The sequence below is a fragment of the Phacochoerus africanus genome, chromosome 8, assembly GCF_016906955.1.
Source record: "Phacochoerus africanus isolate WHEZ1 chromosome 8, ROS_Pafr_v1, whole genome shotgun sequence".
In the NCBI taxonomy this organism is placed as follows: domain Eukaryota; kingdom Metazoa; phylum Chordata; class Mammalia; order Artiodactyla; family Suidae; genus Phacochoerus; species Phacochoerus africanus.
In genome coordinates, this window is record NC_062551.1 from 77,326,881 (window position 1) to 77,352,701 (window position 25,821).

General features: G+C 51.2%; 1 protein-coding gene across 6 annotated transcripts; it reads right to left on the reverse strand.

Moving 5' to 3' along the window:
* Positions 1–1,292: 1,292 nt before the first annotated feature.
* On the reverse strand, positions 1,293–25,818 carry EMC1 (ER membrane protein complex subunit 1). Of its 6 annotated transcripts, none has more exons than XM_047792186.1 (24): positions 25,677–25,815; positions 22,851–22,975; positions 21,824–21,889; positions 21,486–21,579; positions 20,524–20,652; positions 19,652–19,778; positions 18,964–19,113; positions 18,490–18,657; positions 17,912–17,983; positions 17,520–17,582; positions 16,762–16,884; positions 15,932–16,028; positions 15,483–15,605; positions 14,848–14,856; positions 13,666–13,865; positions 13,380–13,529; positions 12,254–12,415; positions 11,510–11,629; positions 8,852–8,989; positions 6,423–6,596; positions 5,625–5,835; positions 4,351–4,435; positions 2,756–2,885; positions 1,293–2,603 (listed from the first exon to the last, which is right to left on the reverse strand). In XM_047792186.1, exons 1-24 carry the CDS (start codon positions 25,778–25,780, stop codon positions 2,424–2,426), a joined length of 3,000 nt encoding a protein of 999 aa, XP_047648142.1. In that variant the 5' UTR covers positions 25,781–25,815; the 3' UTR covers positions 1,293–2,423. The 6 variants fall into 6 exon arrangements, with proteins under 6 accessions (XP_047648142.1, XP_047648137.1, XP_047648138.1 ...); XM_047792181.1 differs by having other exon boundaries at positions 17,520–17,579; positions 25,677–25,798; XM_047792182.1 differs by having other exon boundaries at positions 15,483–15,602; positions 25,677–25,798.
* Positions 25,819–25,821: the final 3 nt, after the last annotated feature.

Consider the following 25,821-nt stretch of genomic DNA (forward strand, 5'->3'; position numbering starts at 1 on the left):
ATACATGGATAAATGAAAATAGGGATCCAGTTGTTTCCCCCAATGGCCTAGCGGTTAAGGATCCAGCATTGTCACTTCTGTTGCCCATGTCTGATCCCTGGCCCTGGAACTTCAACAAGTGTGGCCAAAAAAAAAAAAAAAATTAAAAAAACAAGAGGAAAGCAAAAATTCAGCAGATTTACTGAGCTGCGTAAGGAGAGTGGGCAGCAAGGCAACAGGTAATTATGCAGCTTGCACATATTTATATAGAACAGGCAAAACTCCAGCCAGGCTTTCTCAAAACTAGGGCAGAATTTCTGTAACTTGTACTTATTGCTGTCTCCCAGGTCACCTTTTTTTTTAGTTTTTCGTTTCGTTTTGTTTTTGCCACACCTTTGGCATATGGAAGTTCCTAGGCCAGGGCTTAAACCCACACCACAGCAACAACCTGAGCTGCTACAGTGGCAAATGCCAGATCTTTAACCTGCTGCACCACAGAACTCCTCCCAAGTCACTTTAAATACAACATGCTTTAAGTCACGATGAACGGATGCCTGTTTTTTCTGGAGATACTCAGATGTTCATTCCTTCCTTAAAATCAATTTCACAATTTTATCTTAAAATTATTCTCATTTCTCTTCTCTACCATCAACATATGACCACAGGAAGGAAAATATTTGTTTTTCGAATAATACCACTCTTGGAATTCCCGCTGTGGCTTAGTGGTAAGGAACCAGACTAGCATCCATGATGAGGTTTTGATCCCTGGCCCGGCTCAGTGGGTTAAGGATCCGGCATTGCCATGTATGGTTCAAAGATGTGGCTTGGATCCTGCCTTGCTGTGGGTGTGGTGTAGGCCGGAAGCTGCAGCTCCAATTTGACCCGTAGCCTGGGAACTTCCATATGCCATGGGTGTGGCTCTTAACAGAAAAACAATAGTAATAGTAAAATAAATAAATAAAATCACTCTTGTCTGATTAAATTGGCATGTTTCCCAATTAAAATAGTACACTCAGGAGTTCCCGTCATGGCTCAGTAGTTAACGAACCCGACTGGTAATGGTGAGGTTGCAGGTTCGATCCCTGGCCTTGCTTAACAGGCTAAGGATCTGGCATTGCTGTGGCTGTGGCGTAGGCTGGCGGCTATGGCTCCCATTCAACCCCTAGCCTGGGAACCTCCATGTGCTGTGGGTGTGGCCCTCAAAAGACAAAAAAAAAACTACACTCAGTCCGTTCCTGCACAGCTTCCTATCCCATCTAATGCAGGAGTCTCAAAACGATGTTCCTTCCAAAATCACAAAAAAGGACTTGGTGTCATTTGTCGCTCACTTTATTCAGACATGTAAATGTACTTCTCTTCCAACAGGGGTCTGTGTGTATTGCATTCTTCCCAGTAAAGAAAACCCCCATCATTCCCCAAATCCATGAACAAGGGAACTCTTTAGGACACTTTTAGTCTGTAGCAGAGACAACAGCCCAGCCAGTCAGCAACGCGACAGCCACAAGATGCCAGTTTCCTTCCCCCTACCCTTTTCTCCCTTCCTTTTGTAAAGATCAGTTAAAATCTGCTCGTTTTTCAGAGAAAATACAGTAACCCACACATTCATTTACAACTAAAAATAAATAAGGAGGTTCTTAAAGACAACCTTCTCTAATTAGGTTCGAAGCTGATTTGGGTGAAGTGAGAGATTCTGAGGACTGTGAAATGGGGAGATTTGCCTTCTTCCCTTGAAACCAATTCGAGGTTCACATAATTCAGCACTGTTTACAAGGCCCCAGCTGCATGGACACTGACCAACAAACCAAGGCACTATAACATACTTGGCTCTTGATAATCCGAATCTAAGACTGGGCGAATGGGAACCTGAAACTGGAGGCTTAGGTGAAAGAAGTTCTGACACCAGAGAGAGATTCGTAGACCTTTGGAGAGAAGCCATGAGAGGCTGGAGCCGTCCTCGAACCTCAGCTAAGGACAGATCTTCTTTCTCCCCTAGAAGGCGGAGTCATCGGTGAGAGTTCCCTTCTGACTTTGAAGCAGGGAGCAGGGAAACAATCAGAAAGATTTCTAGATCAACCTGGGAAATAGAAGGCAAACCCAAATCCACTTAAACAGGCCTTCCACAGAACACTCTGTTGGAGGTCTTATCAAACACCAGCATTCATGGATGGGCACAGAAAGGGAACAGGGCAATCGCCTTGGGGCTCCAAGGCAAAGTCCAAGATGCTTTGAGGTCTCAGGTGGGGGACAGTTCAGCCTTCATCCCCCGCCGATGATGCCGCATCAGACGCATCGCAAAAGGAGTCTCCGCCAGAGTCTAACTTCTTCTCCCAACTCTCAACCAAGATGAGTGCCCAAGGCTCATCCTCCCCGTGATGTCAGCTGCAGCTGGAGCCTCTGAGCTGACCCTCACTCCTCTCTGGCCTCTGGCAGTGGGTCTCAGGTCTCTACCGCCAGGCACGGTTCAGGAGCTTCACCTGGGCCAGTCTCTTAGTGATCATGGTGGCAAAGACCAGGCCAAAGAGGACGCTGCTGATGAGCACGTAGTCGTAGTCATCCTTCAGGACGTCAAACTGTTTGGATGGGTAGACTCGAGTCTGGTAAATGTCCAAGCCGTAGGCCACCACCTGGAGGGCAGAGGGAAGGAGGAACCTGTAAGAAAGGCAGCTGGTGATCTGCCACCACCTCAGGCTCCAGTCTGAGAGGAAGCGGACTCCTCAGCTGTCGTCCAGGGTAGCTGTGGACAAGGTGGCACAAGCTGGGCTGGGGCTCTGCTCACCAAACAAGTAGACTCCAGGCCTGAGGGAGCTGTGTAGATCCCTCTCATTCGAGAAACTGTCTGGTTATAGTTGATGAACCGCTCTGCATGGATCTGTACGTCTGGAGAATATGGGATCAGGTTCTCCTCTCTGCAAAACATCAGCCAGGGAGTTCCCGCTGTGGCTCAGCAGTAATGAATCTGACTAGTATCCATGAGGATGATGGTTTGATCTCTGGCCTCGCTCAGCAGGTTAAGGATCTGGGGTTGCTGTGAACTGTAGCATCGGTTGCAGATGTGTCTCAGATCTGGCATTGCTGTGGCTGTGGTGTAGGCTGGCAGCTGCAGCTCCAATTCAACCCCTAGCCTGGGAACTTCCATATCCCACAGCCGTTGGGCCTAAAAAGCAAAAAAAAAAAAAAACTGCTGTCAGGGGATCTCCCAGCTGCCCGGAGCCCCAGGCTTCCACTTGTGTCTCCAGCCCCAGATCTCCCTCTGAGGTCTACTCGCATCAGGGAGATAAACATTCAGCAGCTCAACATCAGGAAGGGCTGCAAGAAAGAAAGCTGTGTGGAGAGCAAGATGGACCTGGCTTCCTACCTCGTTCTGAATCTAAAAAAAAACAACAGACCACCAGTATTTCATACTAGAGGAGCAAAGTCAGGGCTACTTTAAAACCAAAACATCGGAGTTCCCGTCGTGGTGCAGTGGTTAACGAATCCGACTAGGAACCATGAGGTTGCGGGTTCGGTCCCTGCCCTTGCTCAGTGGGTTAACGATCCGGCGTTACCGTGAGCTGTGGTGTAGGTTGCAGACGAGGCTCGGATCCCGAGTTGCTGTGGCTCTGGCGTAGGCCGGTGGCTACAGCTCCGATTGGACCCCTAGCCTGGGACCCTCCATATGCCACGGGAGCAGCCCAAGAAATAGCAACAACAACAAAGACAAAAGACAAAAAAAAAAAACCAAAACATCGATTCACCAGGCCATTCCTGCTCTTCACTCCAGAGCGCCTCAGTCCGACCCCCGATCCCCCGCGCTCTCCAGACTGCACTCCTCCCCTCCCCTCCTCTGCTGTCTCTTCGCCCTGCCCCTGCCTTCCTCACTCCCTCAGGGAAGAGAACTGTGGGTGGAGGCATGACAATACGCAGGAGATGCCGGCTGCGAATACAAGAATGAATGCTAACAGTGACAACTACTAGCTTCCCCGATGATCCAGCCCCCATCACCGCTCTCACCTCATTTCCCAGTGTCCCCGGCACTGGCCGCTCCAGCCACAGAGGCCGCCCACCCTCCTTGTAACTCTCTGGGCATAATCTCAGGGCATTTGTGATGGCTCCTGCCTCGCCGGGGAGGTTCTCCCTCGGATATCTGTAAGGCCAGCTTCTTCCCTCCTTCAAGTCCTTCCTCAGAAGTCACCTCTTCAGAGGACTTCCCCAGGCCGTGCTCTCGAATCTCACCTCACATACCCTAACCCTTCACAGCCCCTGTCCCTTTTTGTTTTTGCTCTGTAGCATTTACCAGCACCCAACACAGCATTAGTTCCACCAGGTCCCCACACAGCAGGACAGTGCACAGCAGACCAGGGACCGAACATAATTAGCCCATGAGGGTCTCACCTGCTTTGTTCTGTTGGGATCTCGGGGCGGCGGGGATCCAGCAAGGCCTTAGGAAGGGAGAGAATCGCTCCAGAAGGCAGCCCAACTGCACAGAAACAAGTCACCACAGGGGAGTGCTCACACAGACCCACCCCAGATTAGAGCCACTTAGAAAACTGCCCTGATCACAAAAGCTTGGAGTTTAAAAACCAAAAAATGGGTTGATAAGACTCCTTTAAAGGCCAAAAGCAATAATCCAACACACAAAGGTCTGAATGAAGGTCCCCATGTTTGAAGATACTAGTTTCTTCACACAACATCCTGAGACATCAGAAAATAAAGTTCTAGAATCAAAAAACGGGTAACGGTGAAAGGTAAGAGCATGAAGCACCCCTGGGATCTCTCTGGTTCCCCCACCCCGCTTCCCTCCAATAATACCTGCCCCAACTAAGCAAGTCCTTGTTGCAACCAAGCAGGTGCGCCCTGCAGCAGCCAGGCTGGGGGCGCATGGGGCCGGGGCGGGCGGGTGTCGGAGGACCAGGCAATGTGAGGTCCCGCTGGCTTCATGTTGGGGACTGAACGTCGGAAACAGTTGAGAGGGCTGTCTTCCCAAATTTGACAATAAAACAGTAAGACCAACGCCCTGTCAAAGCTGAGAGTCCCAAATGTCTTTGGTAAAATCAACTAGGCAGAGCAGTCTGTTAGATGATCCTGAACTTGAACTACATAAAGATGAGACCCTATGCTTTTGGCACTTTTGGCAGCCCACCTGCATAGCCTACCTGCTGGGTATGATCCCAGGGCTCAGCTTTCTGAGCAAAGTGAAAACAGAACAGAGTTAAAAGTGGTTCATCAGAAATGAGGATTAAGGGAGCTCCCGTTGTGGTTCATGGTAACGAAGCCAACTAACATCCCTAAGGACGGGGGTTTGATCCCTGGCCTCGCTCAGTGGGTTACGGATCCAGCGTCGCCGTGAACTGTGGCATAGTTTACAGATGCAGCTTGGATCCAGTGTGGCTGGGGCTGCGGTGCAGGCTGGCAGCTGTAGTTCTGATTAGACCCCTAGCCTGGGAAACCTCCATATGCCATGAGTACGTCCCTAAAAAGACGTTAAAAAAAAAGAAAGAAAGAGAAATGAGAACTAGGAGAGTCGTGTCACCTCCTTCATGGACAGCAAAGCCAGACTAGGGAACTCTTCCTGGCAAAATAAGCCCTCCTCACCGATCCCCAGTGCTGTCCTTCAGCGTGGCTGCCTAAGGGAAGCTGGTCACCGCATACCCTCCCTGGTCACTCACTCAGCAGGTGGCGGCTGGTGATGCCCCGCTCCGTGATGGTGGCCTCCATGGCGCTGATGGGGGATGGGAAGATGTAGGACTGCTGGAGCACCTGGGGCAGCTGCGGGCGGTCCAGGGAGCTGAAGGCGGTGGCGTTGTACTGCTCGGTGCCCTCGTAGAGCTCCAGCGCGGTGAACTCGTTGCGCCGGGCCTTGGTGTTCCAGTACTGGTACTGCAGGGAAAGGCGGAGGGGGCTGCTGGGGGCTCGGCCGCTGGCTCCCTGGAAGGGGGGCTCCCGTGCAAAGGCAGCTTGCCTATTAGCTACACGTCCAGAAGGAAAGAAACCAGTCGGCACCCTAGCTTTCTTCCTTGCTCCCAGGTTTACTAACCTCCAGGGCAGCTGTATCTACACTATCCAAGTTCATCACAGGACACAGGGATTCTCAAGATTTTAAGATGTCAGAATAATAACAGCTAACATCTGAGCACTTACCACCCGCTAGGCATTGTGCTAAACTAGACTAGAAATGACTGCTGTTACCCCCATTTCATAAGTGAGTATAACACAGAGTTAAACAACTGGCTCAAGGCTGTAGAGTCAGGAGATGAAGACCTGGGACCAAATGTGGACAGTCTGATTCCTGAGCCCAGCTCCCTACCAGCCCCTCTGCTGCCAGCCAGGGAGGGGTTCTGAATGCTATGAAAACACAAAGCAGCAACTGGTTTCTGGAACAAGAGGCAAGGAAAGCATTTGTGACGCAGGGAGACCGGCCCCACCCTCACGCTGGGTCAGGCCCCTGGTGGTGGCCCGCGCCTCACCACCACCCAGTTCTCCGAGTGCACGATGTGGACGGGGCCCCTGGCCTTCCTCTGCACGGACGAGTGGATGATGCGCCCGGTGACGCCGTCCACGAGGAAGATGCCGATGAAAGTGCGTTCGTGGTGAACATCTGTGCTCTCCGTCACCACGGCCAGCAGGTTGGGGTTCAGGCTCTGTGGAGATGGAGGAACGAGCGCCGCCCTCTGAGCCCCGGGCCAGGAGGTGCAGCCAGGGCTCTCTGGCAGCAGGGGAATTGTGTTTTCTGGCTGGAAGAGCTTCCTGTTTAGGGTTTGTCATCACTGAGCTCACTCAGTGTCTGCTGGGCACTGGGGGCCACACCAGGGGCTTTGCCTCCATCGCTTCACTGAATCCCCTAAACATGCTGACAAACAGCTGTCACTCTGCACTTCGCAAGGAGATGCCTTGAAGTAGTGAAGGTATCTGCTCAAGTCACTGACACACAAATAGTCACTCAAGACACAACCCAGGTGGGCTGACTCACTGACCAAAGGGCACAGCTCCAGCTACGTGATTTCTCTCCACCAGTGCCCTCCTACCATTCAACCGATGGGTAAGCCTCAGTTCTGGATTTACTTGACCAACTAGTACCAGGTGGCACAGGTGATCACTCCCTTCCTGAGACACCTCCTCCACCTGGTGTTCAGGACACCTGGTTTTACCTTGGCCTCCCTGGCTGCTCCTTCTCAGTCCCGGCAGTGGGTCCCTCCTCCTCTGCCCAGGTTCTTGGACATTCTTGTCTACACTTGCCCTCATGGTGACCTCAGCCAATCTCCTGGCTTTCACACTGCTCACAGGTGCTGGCAATGCCCAGGTTTACGTAGCCAAGCCAGTCGTCCCCCTGAACTCCAGACCTGACCAATGGACTGCCGTCTCCATCTCTCCTCAGGGGTCTCATCTCAAACTGAACTCTTGTCCTACCCCTGCTCAAACCTGCTCCCCTCGAGAGCGTCTCAGATCTGGGAGCTCGGCGGCATCCTGGACTCCATTCTCTCCAACACAAGACACGACACTCAATCCATCAGACTTCCTAGCGGCTCGACCTTCAAAAGCATTCAGAACCTGATCCCTTCTCACCATCATCTCACCTGGATGATGCCAGCTTGCTCCCTCTTCAGCCCTCTACATTCTAGTCTCAACCAGCACAGCAGGCCAATGAGCCTGGAAACTCCGTCACTTACGTCACTGCTCTGCTCAGAACTTGTGTGGCTTCTCACCTCCCTCAAAACAGAGCCAGAGCGACGGCCTGTGAGGTGGACCTGTCACCTCTCAGACCTCAGCAACCCTGACTCTCCTCACTCACCCTCTTCTAGCCATACTAGCCTCCTTGCTGTTGGTGAAACACCCTAGGCAGAAAAGCACGCTAGTGGAAAAACTGGTGACACCCAAGTAAAGTCTGCATTTAATGAACAGTCTTGTACCAACGTTGGTTTAGACAAATGCACCACAGTCCCCTAAAGGAAACTAAGTAAGAGATATTCAGAATTCTATGTACTATCTTTTGTAGCTTTCCTGTAAATCTAAACTTAAGCCCCTCCAAAAAAAGTTTTAAAAAAAGCTAAGCTAAAAAAACTGCACAAAAATATGAATCCACAAAGCCCTACTCTTAACTACTATTCTTTTTAATGTATGAAAACACAAGTATTCTATTATATCTTACCTTACAAAAGTAAAATTACATGTTGAATACATTCTTTTCTAGTATAAATCAGAATGTACTTTAGAATCTGTATTATTTGGGTCATTCTGAACAAGTAAAACTGACGGTAGCCCCATGAAACGCACCCCTCAACAAAGATTTCAAGTGATGGCACCAACTGTACCATTAACAACACAGCAGGCGTGGCCCTAACCACAGCACCTGTCACTGTTAATCTGCAAAACAACCCTGTGCCACAGGAGCTGTTGTCCCCGTTCTACTGGTGAAGAGGGACGTTTGGGAAGCCTAAGCAAGTCTCCCACGATGGTCAGCAAGTCTGACGCGGGACTGCCCATCTGCAGGGCGGGCCGCGTCCCCTGTTCTATGACACCTCCTCCTCCAGCTCAGTCTGCCCTGCACAGGGTGTAGCTCATGTCCACGACCACCATTACCTTCCCTCATAGGGCAGTTCAGCCGCCAACTAGTCACCTCTCTGTCTCCGTGCCTTGACCACTAACTAGAGTGTTGGATCACCAAGACGGAGCTGCTGATGTTAAGGTTTGACGCAGAAAGTTCTGTCAGCACTACCACTAATAATAACAGCTAATATCGACTGGGTCATGAGGACCTCATGTGATCTCATGCGATCACAACAATCATAGGAGGAGAGTAGGCGTGCCCATCACGGGATCAAAGGGATTAAATGATTTGCGCCAGATGCTGTATCCACCAAGTCCGAGAGCCGGGATTCAACCAGACTGCTGGCCGTACCTTGTAGAGCACGCTGCGGTCCCCCATCACGCGGCCCTGGGAGTGGACGTGCTCGCTGCTGCGCTTCCCCTTCACCGTGACGATGCGCTGTACCTCCGGGGGGATAGTCAGCTCCCAGCTCAGCTCAGTGGTGAGGTCCTAGGGCAGAAGAGCCAGCACTGCTCATCAGCAAGGACACTTATACCCGAGAGAGCTAGAGCTAGATATGTCCTGCAGTTCAACTGGGGCCTCTGGGCGGGAAGGAACAGGGATCAGAGCTCCAAGGAGAAACAGCAATAAGGACCTAGTTTGGGAAGAAGTTTTGGAACTCTCAGTCCAAGGAGGACAGTGAAGCCCGGCGTGCAATGTCTGCACACCGCAGCCTCTGGGACAGTGGGCGCACCTGCTGCCTATCTGCACTGCATGAAGGGACTTGGGAGATGGCCCCTTCCAGTGGACACCCATGTCTGACCTCATGCTGTCCCCAGTCTAGGCTCCAAACAGTTGAGCCTTGGAAAGCCCCAGGTACAGTGGCCAGTGTCCACATTGGCCAAATCCACTGTCCATCGGCACCAAGCTGCAGAATATGGAGTCTGTGACTGAGGCCCAACACAGGGCCAAGTTCAGGTACACTGGCCACCCAAAAACCCACTTCACTGCAACGTGGGCTTTTCTAGGTCTAATGAGAATGAATTTGAAGACTCGGTGGCTGAAAAGCAGCTCCTCCCAGATGGCCCCCTGGACACATGGCGGGCCCTGCACTCATGGGGACCTCAGAACTCCCCCTCCTCACTCACACCCACCAATAAATCCTACTTCCTGTCAAAAAAAGAGGAAAGAAAAAAGATACTAAAGCCAATAAGAAGAGGAATATTCAACAGTATCCCCTTGTTTAAGTAGGAAATAATTGACAGAACACTGAGCAATTATTACTTATTTTTTACATTTTATTACTAAAATCTAAGGTCCCTGTACGCTGATCCAACAGCAAATTAATAAGCTGGTGGTGACCTCAGAATATTACAGGAAGCATTCTTTAGAGTCATAAGAAACCAGTCATCCTTTACGGCTAAGTGTTTTATTATATACCCATACCATGGAATTACATGGAATCCTGGGGGGGTGAGGGGGTGGGGCAGTGACTGAAAAGGGGGCACAAGGGCCTCCTGGGGCCATTCTGCTTCCTGTGCTCACTGCCATGTACACAAATGTGTTCCTTTTGTGAAGGGCCACTGAGTAATAATCGCAGGATTTTGCACTTTACTCAGTATTGAATTTTAATAAAATATAGGCTTAATAAAAAAAATCAATGTGGTAGAAAATACCGTGAGTGGGAGAAATCGATTTCTTATTCAGCCCAGGGCAATTCCATTTAGGACAGAATAAGCATGACGTGAGCATCCGTGCGGCCGCCCAGCTGTCTCCCCGGCACTGGAGTTACAGGAAGGCCCTCGGACAGAGTGCTGCAGCCACCCCGCCCTCCACCCGGGGCACAGCGGGTGGGAGGGGACGCCCTGATGCCCATGCACGGGGTGCTCGCGGACCTCTGTAGCGATCTGATCTTATACTATGAGAATGATTTTATGTGTTTACTTAGTCCAAGTTTTTTGAAATAATAAAAATTTCTATTAAGAACAAGTCAGGCTTCGTCACCATAGGCTTCCATGAAACCATTAGAATCCCCAGGCCATTGCCCCCTAGTCACGAAGAACTGTCTCTTCCCAGGTCCCCTTTTCATCAACTTTGAAGGATGTTTTTTTCACTCACAGGGTAAAGAACATGTGTTCTGGACAGACCATTTCCTATGCTAAAGGTTGGCGGTTGTAAAATGCCAGGAAGGGCCCTGTATGTTTAAAGCAACAGCAGCTAAAACTTGGATGGCATTGACCGTGTGCCAGGCATTGCTTTACGTGACTTACACGTATTAACCCCAACTCCTCCCCAGGGACAAACTCATGACGTGGCACCTCGACCGTATTGTTTTACAGACAAGGAAGCAGAGCACCGGGGAGGAGTCAACTGCCCAGGACACGGAGCAAACGAGCACTCAAGCCAGGCTCCTGCACGAGCGGCTGGGGCCAAGCTCCTGACCACGGTGGCTGCAGGGCCTCAGCAACGGCCCCACGGATGGGCTGCGAGGCCTCTGGGGAGCACGTGCCACAAATGACCCTCTATGCAGCCCTGCTCCCAGGGCCGAGGCCAGAGCTGGACCTCAGAGCCCAGGTGGATCCCTGTTGGCAACAGCTGGACTCGAGTATGTGAGGATCGGAGTGAATCAATCCCACTTGTAGAAATAAAATTCAGAGCCCACACTCTGTCAAGAGTGGATCAACATCACCTTCACACTGTAAGTCCTATTATTCAGCCACCAGTCCCGCCACCCACCCTCCTAAAATGGAGAGGACGTCCCTTCCCTCCGCAGGAGGAGAGCAATGGGGAATGAAACCGCCCTGGGCGCGACCGTCTCTCCAGGGCTGCTCCTTCCACAGCAGCCAGGCCAGGCCTGCCTCGCAACGGCTGTTCGGTAAGTACAAAAATGACTGACTCTGAGCCAGACGTCAGGATCACGCTGATCCAGGTTGACCACACAACCAACAGTATCATTCACTTCTTAGCCAAGTAACCAGGAGATGCCCACATCCACCCGACAAAGGCCCTGCCAGGATGCCCTTCCCCTACCTTTCGCAGTCGATAGCCACACAGCCGTCCCTGTTCCGCATCCACCAAATAGAAGAAGATGGAAGGGGCGAGTTCATGGAGCTGCCGCAGGACATTCCGAGTGGCCGGGAAAGCAGTGACCTTAAAACCCCAGAGCCCAAGAAAAGAGTTAAGGGGAAAAGGACTCTCTGAGCACAGTTTCTTAAGACTCATCATTGTTTCCCATCAAAGAGGGCCTTAAACAGTAAAACAGCAAAGCTTAAAAGAATTAAAGTCTACTATGAGAGTTCCCATCGTGGCTCAGGAGTTAATGAATCCGACTAGGAACCATGAGGTTGTGGGTTCGATCCCTGGCCTTGCTCAGTGGGTTAAGGATCTGGCATTGCCATGAGCTATGGTGTAAGTTGCAGAAACGGCTCGGATCCCGCATTGCTGTGGCTGTGGTGTAGGCTGGCGGCTACAGCTCTGATTCAACCCCTAGCCTGGGAACCTCCATGTGCCGTAGGTGCAGCCCTGGAAAAGGCAAAAAGACAAAAAAAAAAAAAAAAAGAATTAAGGCCTACTAAACCCAAGTAGGGCTTAAATTGAGCTAAGTCTCCGAGTTTTCCTAAGTGTAGAAAGAGTAATCAGGTCGCTGCGAGACTGCCCTTCAAGCCCAAATGTGTGTGGACTGCAGGCGGCTCCCAAATGGGCCCTCAAGCCTGACCACCCACCCGACACCCGACTCCACCCGGCTACTCCTCGGCGGCTGGGAAGACAGTGTACCTTATACTCGTCATCTATCAACAGTAGCACCTTGGCGTAGTCTTGATCCATGATGGGGAGAAGCAAAGACTGCAAGATGGGGCGCTTCAGCACTGGAGGGGCCACCTGACTCCACTTCCCAAAAATGGGGTTGAAGACATAGAGCGAACTCATCCCCGTCTCCTGAAAGGGGCAAACAGTCAGCCTCCGTCAGTATGGGGAGAAACCCCAAGGGCACAGCTGCACAGTGGGGACGCCAGCTCGGCCATGGCAGAGCCCCGTCTACCTCCGTGCAGAAAACAGTCTTGGCTGAAGGTGAAAGTGTCTGAAGGCTGATGTGGCAGAAGGGTCAAAGTTACAACACCTCTACCTCCAAAGCTAAGCAGGAAGAGGTCAGGCTGAGGAACAAACGAGACGGTCAGACCAACTCAGCAACCCCCGGGCGGCCGTTCCAGGGAGTGGCCCCCAGCCCCCTTCCCCTTTCTGAGGATGGCAGGATCAGTCCACAAAGAGCCGTGTGCCCCTGGGAGGCAGAGATAAACAGCTTTGTGTCCTGCCCTGCACCGCCTGGAGAAGAGCCAACAGTCGTTCAGGAGCCACTGTCAGCTGCCTGCGTCCGGGAAGCAGCACAACTGGCCTCCTAGGGACCTGGTGACGTCAGCCCTACTCCTCAGTCCCTTCCACATCAGTCCTGGATGGGTCCTCCCCTCAGGCCCAAAACTGGAAGAAACGGAGCTCTAACCCGACTCTCTGCCTTTAACTCTCTGAGAATCCCAAAGGCCTAGGAAAAACGTCGTCAGTCACAAAACACCAGAAAACGGAACTCCCGTCGTGGCACAGCAGAAACAAATCCAACTAGGAACCATGAGGTTGCGGGTTCGATCCCTGGCCTTGCTCAGTGGGTTAAGGATCTGGCGTTGCCATGAGCTGTGGTGTAGGTCGCAGACGTGGCTCGGATCTGGCATTGCTGTGGCTGTGGCTGTGGCGTAGGCCAGCAGCAACAGCTATTAGACCCCTAGCCTGGGAACCTCCATATGCCGCTAGCGTGGCCCCAAAAGGACAAAAACAAAGCAAACCAAACCAAACAAACAAACAAACACCAAAAAACCACACCCACTTTGGCTCAAAAGAGAGGTGGAGGCCTCACCTTGTCCTTGACCAGAAGAGTGCACTGAGGAGGGTGGGGGAAATGGGCAGTTGTCCTCTGGACCATCAGCTTAAAGGAGGAGTCGGGCTTGACGTTAGGGAGATACTGTTTCCACAGGATGGTGCCAGAGCTGCTCTCGATGCCAAAAAGCTGCAATACAAACAACTGGCTCGCTGCTAGAAAGACAGACCCAAGGACTGGTTCTCTCCCTGAAAACAGGAGCAGGCGAGATCCCCTTCCAAAGGGTTTTTGTTCCCCACCCAGAACTCGCTCCAGCCCCTCTCACCTTGCCTGAGGCCGTCACCATCACCATCATCTTCTGGAGGTTGAACTCGTCTCTGGCCAGGGTGTCAATGTTGATCTCATTCTTAATCTGACTCCGGGGCTTCCGAGCATCGTAGAACATTTTCCAGAGGTGGGAAGTCCATGCCTGCAGCAGGATGAGCTGGGACGAGAGGCGTTTCAGGAACATGCCCAGCAAGCCGTCTGGTGTCAAGGAAAAGGTAATGCAGCTGAGGCTCGCTCCCCATCAGACTGGCTGTTTCCAGCAAGGGGGCACCTGCTTTCCCTAAGGAGAGACTCTCTGTCTCGTGTGGAGTGCTCGTCATCCACACCCAGGCCACAAGCTCACGGGGCAGTGCCCTGCCTGATGCCAACAGTCTCACACGCAAGAACAGCCATGCAGGAACTTCCAAAACCTACTCACCTGACTCTCAGCACTTCACCTGCCTGGAATCTTGGAATAAGAGCCTAAGAGATCAGGGATCAGCCATGCACGATGCAACCATGCTGTGAATGTTTCCAGCACAACCCCACATCCAGAACAGCCAGAGGAAGGCTTCTGGGAGCCATGACAAAACCAGACGAGGGCGGGGCGTGGAGGTGCCAGATGCACATGTGCCATGAACAGGTACCTGTTTCCCACTCCTTCAATCCTACTCTGTCAACGATTTAGTCTGCACCCAACAGACCCACCTGCAACCCATTCCTGGGGCCGTCTGTCATTCTACCCCTTCCTCTACCAATCAGGCTCCCACCCCAAACCTCCACAGATAAGACTGGTCACCAAGCATGGCGGCACAGTAAAAAGCATGGCCTCTGGAGGCCCTGGATTAAAGTCCCAGCTCCACTGTTTACTAGCTGGGTGACCCTGAAAATGTACTTGACCTTTTAGCCTCTGGCTCCTCGTCTATAAAATGGCATATAACCGGTTGGGCTGTTGCCAAGATCAGACCCCAGAACGTGGTTAGGTGCTCACTGAAAGGGAGCTGGCCTTTGCTTCTCCGATTTTCCATCAACCTCTGCTCAAGGAAGAGAAGTGACAGCAAACAGGACGCATCACAGGCAGAGCAGTCCACGCACACATGGTATACATCTCGTGGATGCAAGTCAGGGAAAACAAGCAACTGACCCAAAGCTAACCATGTGGGCAGGCAACGAGCAACAGGCAACAGGAAGCAGGTTTTACCTTGAATTGCTGGATCCAGGCAGCAGAAATAAATAGTAAAGTCAAATTAATCCTCAGCTTAAGAAAGCCTACAACACCTAGCAGAGTGCCTGGCCCAGCACGGGACCGCGATAAACAGCACCTGGACAGCCAGGTGACTGGCTGGGAGGCAGGAGAAGGGCAGGACTGAATCAGCAGAGTGAACCAAGTTCATTCTGGGCGCTGGGCACTGGGCCCATGGCCGGTTTCAAAGGGGACTGGCCTGTAACCACAGTAACTGCACCAACCTAGTCATGTCGCCCCAGAAAGGTGTGACTGCTGCTTCGGAGACAAAGAGGACCCATGAGTGCCTGACACAGTGGCTGACAAATTTTAGGTGCTCAAGCAAGGGTAGATATTACTGTGCTGGGTTAAGGTTCTTTCTCGTCGGGACCTTCCCCTAGAGGGCGTCACAGGTATTCCTTCCGGAGGGAAGAGCGGTTGTTATAAACCGTATGGCCACAAATGTGCCGGGAACCAGTTACAGGCCTAATTCAGAATGGACTGGCCAAACGTCTGGGCCCGGAGGCCAGGGAGGTGTGAGCTGGCATCTCCCACGGGGCAAATACCCAGCCCGCTCCCAGGGCACCCCCCGCTTCTCAGCCCCGAGTTCATACCTGCCTTCTTGCCAAATTCCCCTTCCAGCTCAGCCTGCGCCCCGGTCAGGGGGAGGTCCACCATCTCCAGGCACACCACCTCGGCCAAGGACTCCTCGCGGCTCCAAAGCACCACCCTCCCTGCTGTAGAAACTGGGTTACAAAAGCCAGGCCCGCCTCCCTCACCCCCTGAAGGGACTCTTCTTGGTGGCTCAGGGGCTACCAAAGCTCTCGAGTCAGAAGAAATGGCAGGGCAAGGGCTGGAATCAGGAGGTCAAGTGGGGAAAATTCTATAGCCCACCCTAGAATGCTAAGGAGTTATTGAAAGGCAGGTGACATAGAGCTCTGGAAAAAATATTCAGGATACTCCTGACTTGACTCTTTCCCAGAAGCCTGTCCGCAGCCCCAAACAGTCTGATTGGAACTAAGGGACCGGCCTAAAAAAAATGGGTTGCATGCGGTCCACTCACCCAGCTGCTGCAGGAAAAGCAGCAGGTGGTCCTCCGTCTGCACCAAGGCCCGGTAGCCCACGGAGTCATCCTTCTTCAAGAAGACCTGGATGTACAGCTATAAACCAAACTCGGTCAGGGCCACTCAGTCAGCGAGAGTCCAACCACCACCACCACCACCTACTGCCCCCTCCCAAGCCCCCGACCCCAAAATTCAAAGCATGAGCTGTCAGATGACCAGGTCACAGCGTTATTTGATATCCAAACAATACAGCTTTTACCTGGACTCCAATCAGATACCTGTATCCTTAGGAGCCGACACAGCAACAGTGCTGGGTCCTAGGGGACCCCTCTACTTGGCCCATGTTGACGCACCTCACAGATGCGTCATTGGGTCACACACCGAACACACCCTTAAAGCCAGCAGGAGGCCCGGGTCAGACTTTACACTTTGGAGATGAAGAAGCCACAGCCAGAGAGGCTGAGGAGCAGCACTGGACGTGCATAGAGCTGACCTCAAGCTGCAGTGAAGAGTGTAGGCTGTGGAGTCGGCCACCCTGGCCAGGGTTCTAAATCTCACCAGGCACGGTTTCCTCTTTTGCAACACAAGGCCGTTGCGAGGGTTACGTTGATCAGCGCATACGTAAAAAGCCCCACAGGGAGCCTGGCACACTGATGACTGGGCATAAACTGAGTCTACTCATACTGCGATTCACAGGGGGTTATGATGTGTCAGTGGCTCCGGAAGAACTAGAGCCCACGTCCAGAGAACCCTACTCTGGGACCCATGGCTGTGACTGGCCCCGAGGAAAAAGAGCCCCAGGCTGCGAAGCCCACAGGTCCCGACGCACCCGCTCCGGCCGGGTGCCGTTCTGTTCCAGGCTGAAGGTGATCGTGGTGTCGAGCAGCCGCCGACCCGTCTCCACCAAGTAGAGGTTGATGGTGTAGCTCTGGTTGAAGCAAGCCAGCGAGTCCTAAGGGTACAGACAACATGGGCCAAGGAGAGGGGTCCCCCAGAGCAAAGTCCCCCGAAGGAAGTCCCAGGAATCTGGGGGAAAATACCCTGGAGAAGGACCCAGGCCAGAAGAGGGAAATAAGAGGGAAAAGCAGGATCCTGAGGCAGAAATAAGGCGCCTTAGCAAATAAATAAAAACTACAACTGCTATACGTTCTCGTTCCAGAAGGAAGCCAGCCGTGCAGTGGAGACAGCCCCAAGAGTAAGACCACAAGCAGGGAGACCACAGCCCCTTCGGGAAGGCTCAGGATGGAGGCCGCGGCCGAGACCGGTGCCTCCGGCCAGGGTCCCACGCTCCGCCTCAGTGCGTCTGCACTGACTGCTATTCGGCTCCGCCAGCCGGGATCCCAAGGGAAATGGGGGAACTGAGGCCCAGAGGAGAACGTAGTTTGGAACAGAGTCTAGGGATTCTGCTTTCTAATCTTCCAATTATAATGGATCAAGAGAAACGGGGTTGAGTTTACATAACTCAGAAAGCCCCTCCGAGGCTGGGAACTCTAGGAGAACTGCTCACAGCCCTGGCTGCTCCCCGAGCCTCAGTGGGTGGCCCTGTGCGTCTCTGGGTCTGGCACACTGCCCAATGCCACACCCTACCTGTGCACTGGACTTCTCTGAGAAGCTCCCCATTGACCCATCTTCAGAACTGCTAGGCTTCTGCTAGGGAAAAGAGGACAGAAGGGGAAAATTCAGCCAAGGGGTCCCTTCCCAGTCACCAAAATGAGTTCTCTCTTCAGCCCTCGGGAGAAGGCCAATCCCACTTCCCATCCCTGCTCCATGCAATGCTCAACGGGGCCCAGATGACAGTGAGGTTGTCCCATTCCTGGGGACAAGGCGGGTAAAGAAAGCTCTACAGATGAAGAGGTTCTCAACAGCCTCCTGCTCTCTGGGCTCGAGGTGACTAGGTGCATGTGCCCGACTTCTGGTTCTCAGGGCTCCTGGCAAAGAAAAGGCATGAAACCCCAAGTGCTGTTACTCTCAATACTCACCACCTCATTCCGGCAGGTCATGACTGCGGCCACCGTCTTCTCCCCAGTGGTGGCAAAGCTCACTAGGGCAGTCTGGGGAGAGAGGAATGTGTCAGTTCCTAAACGGGGTCTGTCCTAGCCAGCAGCCTTAGAGAGGGCCACCTCCACAGGAAGGGACCCTTGGCCTTGGAGCTGAACGTGCTCCCAACTTTGGAGCACAATGACCAGGGCATCTGAGAGCAGAGGAAGGCCCCCCTGTATCCACAGCTGAAAACAGGGCTCTCCCCGACCTCCAACACAGACACAGGTCACTCCTACATCCCATGCTGCTCTCAGATCTAGAGGGAAGCTCTAATTAATGTCCCCGTTCTCCTGCGGACTCAGAAAGGTGCCGTGTTACTCTAAAAATCCTTCGCAACTCTCAGGAAAAAAAAAATCCATTTCTGTTCTAAGGCTAACCCCACTCAACCCACTCATGGAAAGATGTCTTCTTTCCTGAGCAAATATCTCCAGACTCAAAGGCAGGGATTTCTGGCATCCACATCAGATGCCAGATTAGATATTCCGGAATCCCAGCAAACCACGCCCGCTGCAGTTACCTGCGGGAAGTTTTTGAGCAGACTCAGGACCCCGTGGTGGTGGTGCAGCAGAGCATAGTGGCTCGGGGACAACTGTAGGAAGAACTGGGCTCGAGAAGGATCCACGGGGTTGGGCTGTGTCGGCAGGACCCGGGGCTGGAATCCACTTGCAAATTCTAGGTCAAGAGACTGCGAGACGAGAAGCAGACGGATGAAGACTAGGAGCAGACAAGTCACTGACCCGTTCCAGGCCAGCATCCTCTGTCCCACTTTGGCAGTGAAAGTAACCAGGCCGTGGCATGTGACTCCAGAAGCCCCCATCCAGGTTCTCCAGAGAGGAGAGTGGCCCATTTCCCGTATACCAGTTCAGCCAGAGGCCTGACCTCGCGAGGGCTGCCAATGCAGAGGAAGGAAGCAATGACCCCAGGAGAAAAAGGCCTTTCAAAGCGACAAAGGCAAGGCCTCACACCAGGGGAAGCAGCGCTTGCCTCTCACCTGCAGGGGGATCTGCCTCAACTCCCACTCTGTCTCCAGGGCCAAGGTCTGGAGGGACCGTGAGCTGGGGTCAGGGCACACCAGGACAGCCTCATCCACCACACCACAGGCTCCAGTGAGACTTTGCAGCCAGGGAGTCGACACTCTGACCTTCACCAAAGACATCAGAACAGGTGGTTCATGGGGATTTCTTTACATTTCCATCCTACCTCACCAGCAAGATCACCACCGGATCCCACTGGGGACCTAAGCTCAAAGGTTCTTCCTGGTTGGTTCCCAAGGAGCTCTCCCCATCCCTCCCAGCTTCTCAAAAACTCCAAAGCTGGAGAAGATCAGGATTTTCTTTCTGGTTATCTGAAAAATATACCGGATCGCTTTTAATACCTGATATGTCAAATAAGCATTCCTCTACTGTATTTGCCACATGTGGTTTCAAATTATTTTGTGAGATACTTGCAGGCAATGAACAGACCTATGCAAATTTTTCGGCCACCCCCGGAGAGCACCAGGTGCAAAGCTGAGAACTTTAAATAAAGGCTTGATGAGGAGAAGGCAGCCCCTAAGCGCCCAGAATCTGGGGCCAAAAATGCCTTTTGCATCTGCCCAGCTGAGTCCCCTGGTCCCCGGTGCAAAGACGGGCTCCATCTCTTCCCCTCCACAGTGCACGGCTCCTCGAGCCAAATCATACCTGCTGAACAATCTCTCCATCCTCCACGTTAAACTTGACAATGTTCACGTGGCTGAAGGGAACGACTCCGAGGGCCCACACTACCCCAGAGCCATAGGAATACACCATCTGGTAGTGGATGTTGTCACTGAGGGAGGGAGGGGAAGGAAAAGCAGGGGGCGACAGCTTTAGCCACAGGACAGGACCATCCTCTGGGGTCTTCTGAAACCAAACTACCAGGTACTCAGCCAGATGTCACAAAACTTCAGTCCCAGATAGGTTTTATGTGGCACACAGCTGGGAGGGTTTTTTTTTTTTTTTTTTTTTTTTAATTTGAATTCGCTGTCAACATTTAGAACTGAGATTTTACATGTAAAAATAAGATTCCAAGCTTTTCTTTAAAAGTACAAAGCGTGGTAACACCAGGCCAACCTACGTTCCTATAGGACACCAATTGGCTGGGTAAGGCTGCCCCCTTGAGGTAGGCTAGGCACACTGCAGCTCCCAACAATCCCCTCTGGGCCTGCTTTGCTGCTCTTGGGTGCTCCGCACTTGGCCCCACGGGAATCTGAGCTTGGAGTCCCTGCCAAAGCGAGTGAGTGAGTTAGCCACTCTCCTTGCTTGACTGGCTCTCATGTCCAGATGGAGTTTTCTCCTCGCTGCGAAGGAAACTCTAGAGGCAGCCACTGGAGTTCAGGCCTAGATCTAGTGAGCCCAACACACTACATGTGATGCAGCATGTTGGGCTCACTAGATCCAGATCCGAGTGAGCTAGTGATCACTGACTCAGGCTAAAGTAAGCCTGCGTCAAAGCAAACGCTTCAACCCTCGAGGAGAAAGGCTCGCAGAGAACAGGAGGAGGTGGCGGTCACCTGGTGGGAGGGTGGCCTTACCTTTCTGGGAGATGTTCTGCCCACTTGAGGTGCCCACTGGAGAGGTGATGAAGGGCAAGAGTGGTTTTCTTCAGGACTGCAACGTACCTCACCGACTCCTGGAGGCCTACCAGCCCAAGCGCCTGGAAACTGAGCACCGGTACAGGGGTGAGTGCTGCCCAGAGCCTCCTGAACCTCAGGCTGGACAATCCAGGACAACCAGCATAGCTCAGTAGGTAATGAACAGGCTTGGGGTCAAATGCATCTGGATCCTAAGTGTGGCTCCGCTTTCCACTGGCTGACTGAGAAGCTGTACTTTCAGCCACTTGCCGGTACTGTTTCCCTGAATCTCCTAAAGGCTGGTCCCTCCTCCCCTTGGGACTTCACAGCCAACCCTCCACCCTGGCAGCCATCAGACAGTTCTGTCGTTAGTGGGCTGCACACCTGGCTCCCCCAGCTGACAAGTTCCTTGATGATGGAGACTGTGTCATATTCACAGGTATGTTCCCACTGCCTGGGGGGCTCCCAAAGGATTTACCAAAGGAATTACTATCAGAAGATATATATATAACCTAATAACCCTATAACTCACACAACTTTAGCAAACATGTGACAGTAGCTCAAACTGTTCTCTAAACATAAACTTGGAACACTGGAAGTTTTATATCATGTCCTTATACCTAGAACATCGCAAAGAACTCAGGGATAGTAAATTAGGAAAAGCAGTCAAGTACAAGAGCGAGCACGGTGCCCAGCAGAGAGCTCTGCAGCTAACAGGCGGGCCATAAGTGCGAGCTGAGTAAGCTCATGGACCTCACAACCTTAAGAACGTCAAAAACTGGGTGCCTGATGCTCTTCGGCTCGTCAGTGGTTTTTGTCACTAGGAAAAAAGCCAAAACACTCAGAATTGCTGTCCATGCAGATCAGTGTGGCAGCAAAGGCTTTAACCAGGCCAAGAGGAAATCCAGCTTCCTCCTCTCTACCTGCCGCTGTCCAAGGTCATCTCCCAGTTCAGTCCCCCGATGTTAGTCTCCCAGGAGCGCATGATCCGGCCTCCATTGGACACAGTGATTGCATCTGGAAGAGAAAAGGCCACCTGAGGCCATTTGCCAAAGTGCTGCTCTGTCTGTAGCCTTCCAGAGCCTGTGGGCAATGACCTCACCTCTGATGTGTGAGTGCAAATAGAAACTAGAGCTGTAGCTGTCCTTTCCTGTTAGGGACACTGCTACTCTGGTCCCTACCAGACGCTGCAGAGGAAAGAAGCAAGGGATGCGCAGAGGGAGGCAACAGCATCGGAGAGACAAAGCAGGACACTACCTACCTTGTCCGTAGAGCAGCATGGCGTCCACTGCCCCTTCCGCTGTGCCCTTGTCCACATGGCGCCACACTGAGAAAGAGGAGAGTCAGACGTTACTATGAACTGGAGCAGAGTATCCAAGAAGTCGGGTGGGAGAGAACTGAAGTGTCCAAATTGCACGGAAGTGTCCAGCTTTACTTCGAGGGAGGGAAGGAAGACAACTCCTTGGCAAAGATCCACTCCCTCCCACGCACTGGGCTATGGGGGGATGGGTTGAGAGGGGCCGCTATTGTCCCAAACTGAGGTCTCCACACTTCCCAGCCCCACCCCACCCCATCCCATCAAACATATAAACAGACCACGGCAAAATGAACGAAATCCTGATTGACAAGAAAAACAATGATTGTGAATTATATTTCTAGAGTTCCCATCATGGCTCAGTGGTTAATGAACCCGACTAGCATCCATGAGGACGTGGGTTCCATCCCTGGCCTCGCTCAGCGGGTTAAGGATCTGGCGTTGCCATGAGCTGTGGTGTAGGTTACAGACGCAGCTCAGATCCCTTGTTGCTGTGGCTGTAGCACAGGCCAGCGGCTATAGCTCTGATTCGACCCCTAGACTGGGAATCTCCATGTGCCACAGGTGTGGCCCTAAAAAGACAAAAAGACAAAAACAAAAAAACCTATATTTCCATGACTTTAGTGCCTAAAAACATCCATGAAAAAAATGTCTAAATTTTAAGGGTGGAAGTGGGAAGCATCCAAAGCTTTAGTGCAAAACAGAACAATGTGTTTTTTTGCAGCAATATCTTATTTAAGAACACTCAGGACTCGGGCTGAGGAAATCGACTCAAAGGCCAGCTACAGGAATACATTAAGTGTTCAAAGATGACAAGACCAAAAAAAAACAAATGGTCAGAATCTACAAAGAGATGCAACTTGTGGCCAACTTGTCCTCAAGCTGGTCATCAGCCAGGCAGACATCTCAAGCCATGGGCCATCCTAGATTGACTAGAGGGATCCCGACCTAACCGTCTACACGGTTCACTCACAGATCTCCCCTGTCCGAGAATTCAGTGCTGCAATCACATTCTTCTCTGTGGCCACAACTAACTTCTTGGATCCGGGGGAAAATTCCAAGGAGGCAAACTTGAGCTTCCCAACATACTGCTGTCTCCTACAGAAAAGAGCACAGGGAAATGTAAGGGGCCAAAACCACCGCCGCACAAAACCCCTTGGAGAAAGACAATGTCACAAATACAGGAGGTTATCACCGTCATACCTATCTCAGGATGTCTAAGAAATGTTTGTTAATGAAGCGATCTGACCAAAAGCAAGATTTCCATGCAATGCGGTCAGAAGCAAGAAGAGAGAATACTTCCTAACAGATGAGTAACACGACAGTCTTACTTCTGGTACTAAGTACGTAATTAAAAACAAGCAAGCATTTATCTCAAGATAAGAAACACCCAAAAGAGCACCTGGCCTAAATCCTACTAGAACAAAATTATAGCTCCTTCTCTATTCATTAATGATAGTACTAGACACTCACATTACACACAAGAGACACAAAGCCTGTTGCCAACGAGCATACAAGCCAACTTTCCCTTCTATTTTCACTGACTTTAAGAGAAAAATTATGCAAATCTTTGAACAAAACTCCATAGATCGGGACAGGTCTTTGTTCTCTGCAGCCTGTTCTAGCCCCCATACCACATTCGGGATCCATTTGACTCACTATTCATACTTTCCTTGGAAGAGACCCCATCACTTCCAACACTTTTCTAAGCATCGAGGGAATGTAATTAGCTTCCAGTGGTATACTACCAAGTACAGAGGAGGTGCTTACACGTTGCTGTTCATGAAATGCAATCGCTAGCAAATTAAACACATGACATTTACCCTGAATTTCCCTTTTTATGATGTTTGGTCTATTTTTCTTAAAAAAAGGAAAAACTATACCAATATAAAAAGACAAGCATATACAACATGTAACAGTTTCTACCTGTATCTCCACATACTTTAATCTCAGTGTATTCACTGAACACTTTATGAAGCACGTAAGACAAACATTATTACTATCATTTGACAGGCCAGTAAACCAAAGTCCACTGAGGTCAACCAATTGCTGTCAGAACCGGAATGCAAAACTAAGACCTTCTTAGACTACATCCTTTGCTCATGCTCTCTCTCTCTCTTTTTTTTTTTTTTTTTTGCCACTCCCACAGCAAGTAGAAATTCCCAGGCCAAGGATCAAACCCACGCCACAGCAGGAACTGAAGCCACTGCAATGACAATGCCGGATCCTTAACCTGCTGGGCCACAAGAGAACTCCCCATGCCCTCTTTTAAAATGCTGTTATCTTTCATCTGGGCTATAAAAGTAATGCCTGGTTATTGTAGGAAACATAAAAAAATACATAAAGATATAACAAGGAAAACAAAAAATGCCTAAAATACCACCACCATAAACTTTTTATATGGTGTATTTCCTTCCGTTCACTTTTCAATTTATAAATTGCATATACCTAGAATTCTGCTAAGTTGTAATCATACCATATACACTTTATATGTGTCATACAGTTGACCCTTGTACAACACAGGCTTGAACTGCACAGGCCCACTTTTACCCTGGTGGTTTTCTAAATACTACACTACTACACAATCTGTAGTTGGCTGAATCTTCAAATGTGGAACCATGAATCCAGAGGACTGACTAAAAGCTATGCTAAATTTTTGACTGCAGAGGGTGTCTGCCCCCCCCAACCCCTGTGTTCTTCAGGAGTCAACCATACATATTATATTGTGAGCATCTGCTCACATCATTAAATATGTGATTTATGTTGCATTTGACACACTGTCTTATATCACATACTTATATACCTTGCCCCCTAGACTGAGCTGCTTTCCGTCTCTGTAGCCACAACGTCTAGGACAACCATTGGCCCATACAGGCACTCAATAAATATGCAAACCAATTGGTCCAGAAGAGATTTCAAAGAAGAGCCACGAAGGAGTAATCAGAAGGATTAAAGTGTCCCCTTAATAATAATGATAATAATAATTGGGAACATACTGTTTGTACTCAATGAGCCAGGCACTCTGCTGAGAGTACTTTAAAGGAATTATCTTATTCATCCTCACAACTATTACAGGAGGTAATTGTTAGGAAATTAGCAAACCCATTTTACAGATAAAGAAACTGAGACACAGAATGGTTAAGTCATTTTCCTAAGACTGTACAGCCTTCAGTAGCAAACTGACATTCACGCAGAAGTGAGCAAACTCCGTGGGGTTAAGGAAGGCATGGGTGGCTGGGTGAGTGAGTGAGTGAGTGAGTGAATGAATAAATGAAGAGTAAGTGAATGAATGAAAATAAGCGAATGAGTGAATGAAGGAAGAGTAAATGGGTGAGTAAGCCAGTAAGAGAGCGAATGAATGACACCTAGCTGATGTGTCTTGGGCGGTCCTTTTCTGAGCCCATGGAAGAGTTGAGCTAGAAGGGTGGGCTGTCTTCGTGTGACACCCAGTAAATCAGAAACCTGACAGTCACAGAAATGAGGCCTGATGGGGGAGGAGAAGAGTGACCTCTGACCAGAACCCCAAGCATACCCGGATGGCAGAGCTCACTTCACGGGCTAGTGACCTGTACCGTTGCACAGGGACTGGCACAGAAAGGTCTCCAACTCTTGGTTCAATGCTCTGCCGTCGCCACCTTAAAACGCTTAATCTTTGAACAAGAGGTGCTACATTTCATTCTGCACTGGGCCCCAAAGTTATGTAGCTGGCCCTGCTGCAAGGTACTGCCCTCCTTTTAGACAGAAGACAGGTATTGAGCAAATAGCCCCACACCTCCAAGTAGGCCCCCCACGTACGCACCAGTCAAACTTGCCCACTTGGTCTTCGTAGACCGCGGCCGCAGGGATAAGCAGGGCGGCCCACAGCCAGAATGGGGAAGCAGCCGCCGCCACCGCCGCCGCCATGATAGGAGCCCGGGCCCCGCCCACCGCCGGCCCGGCATGCA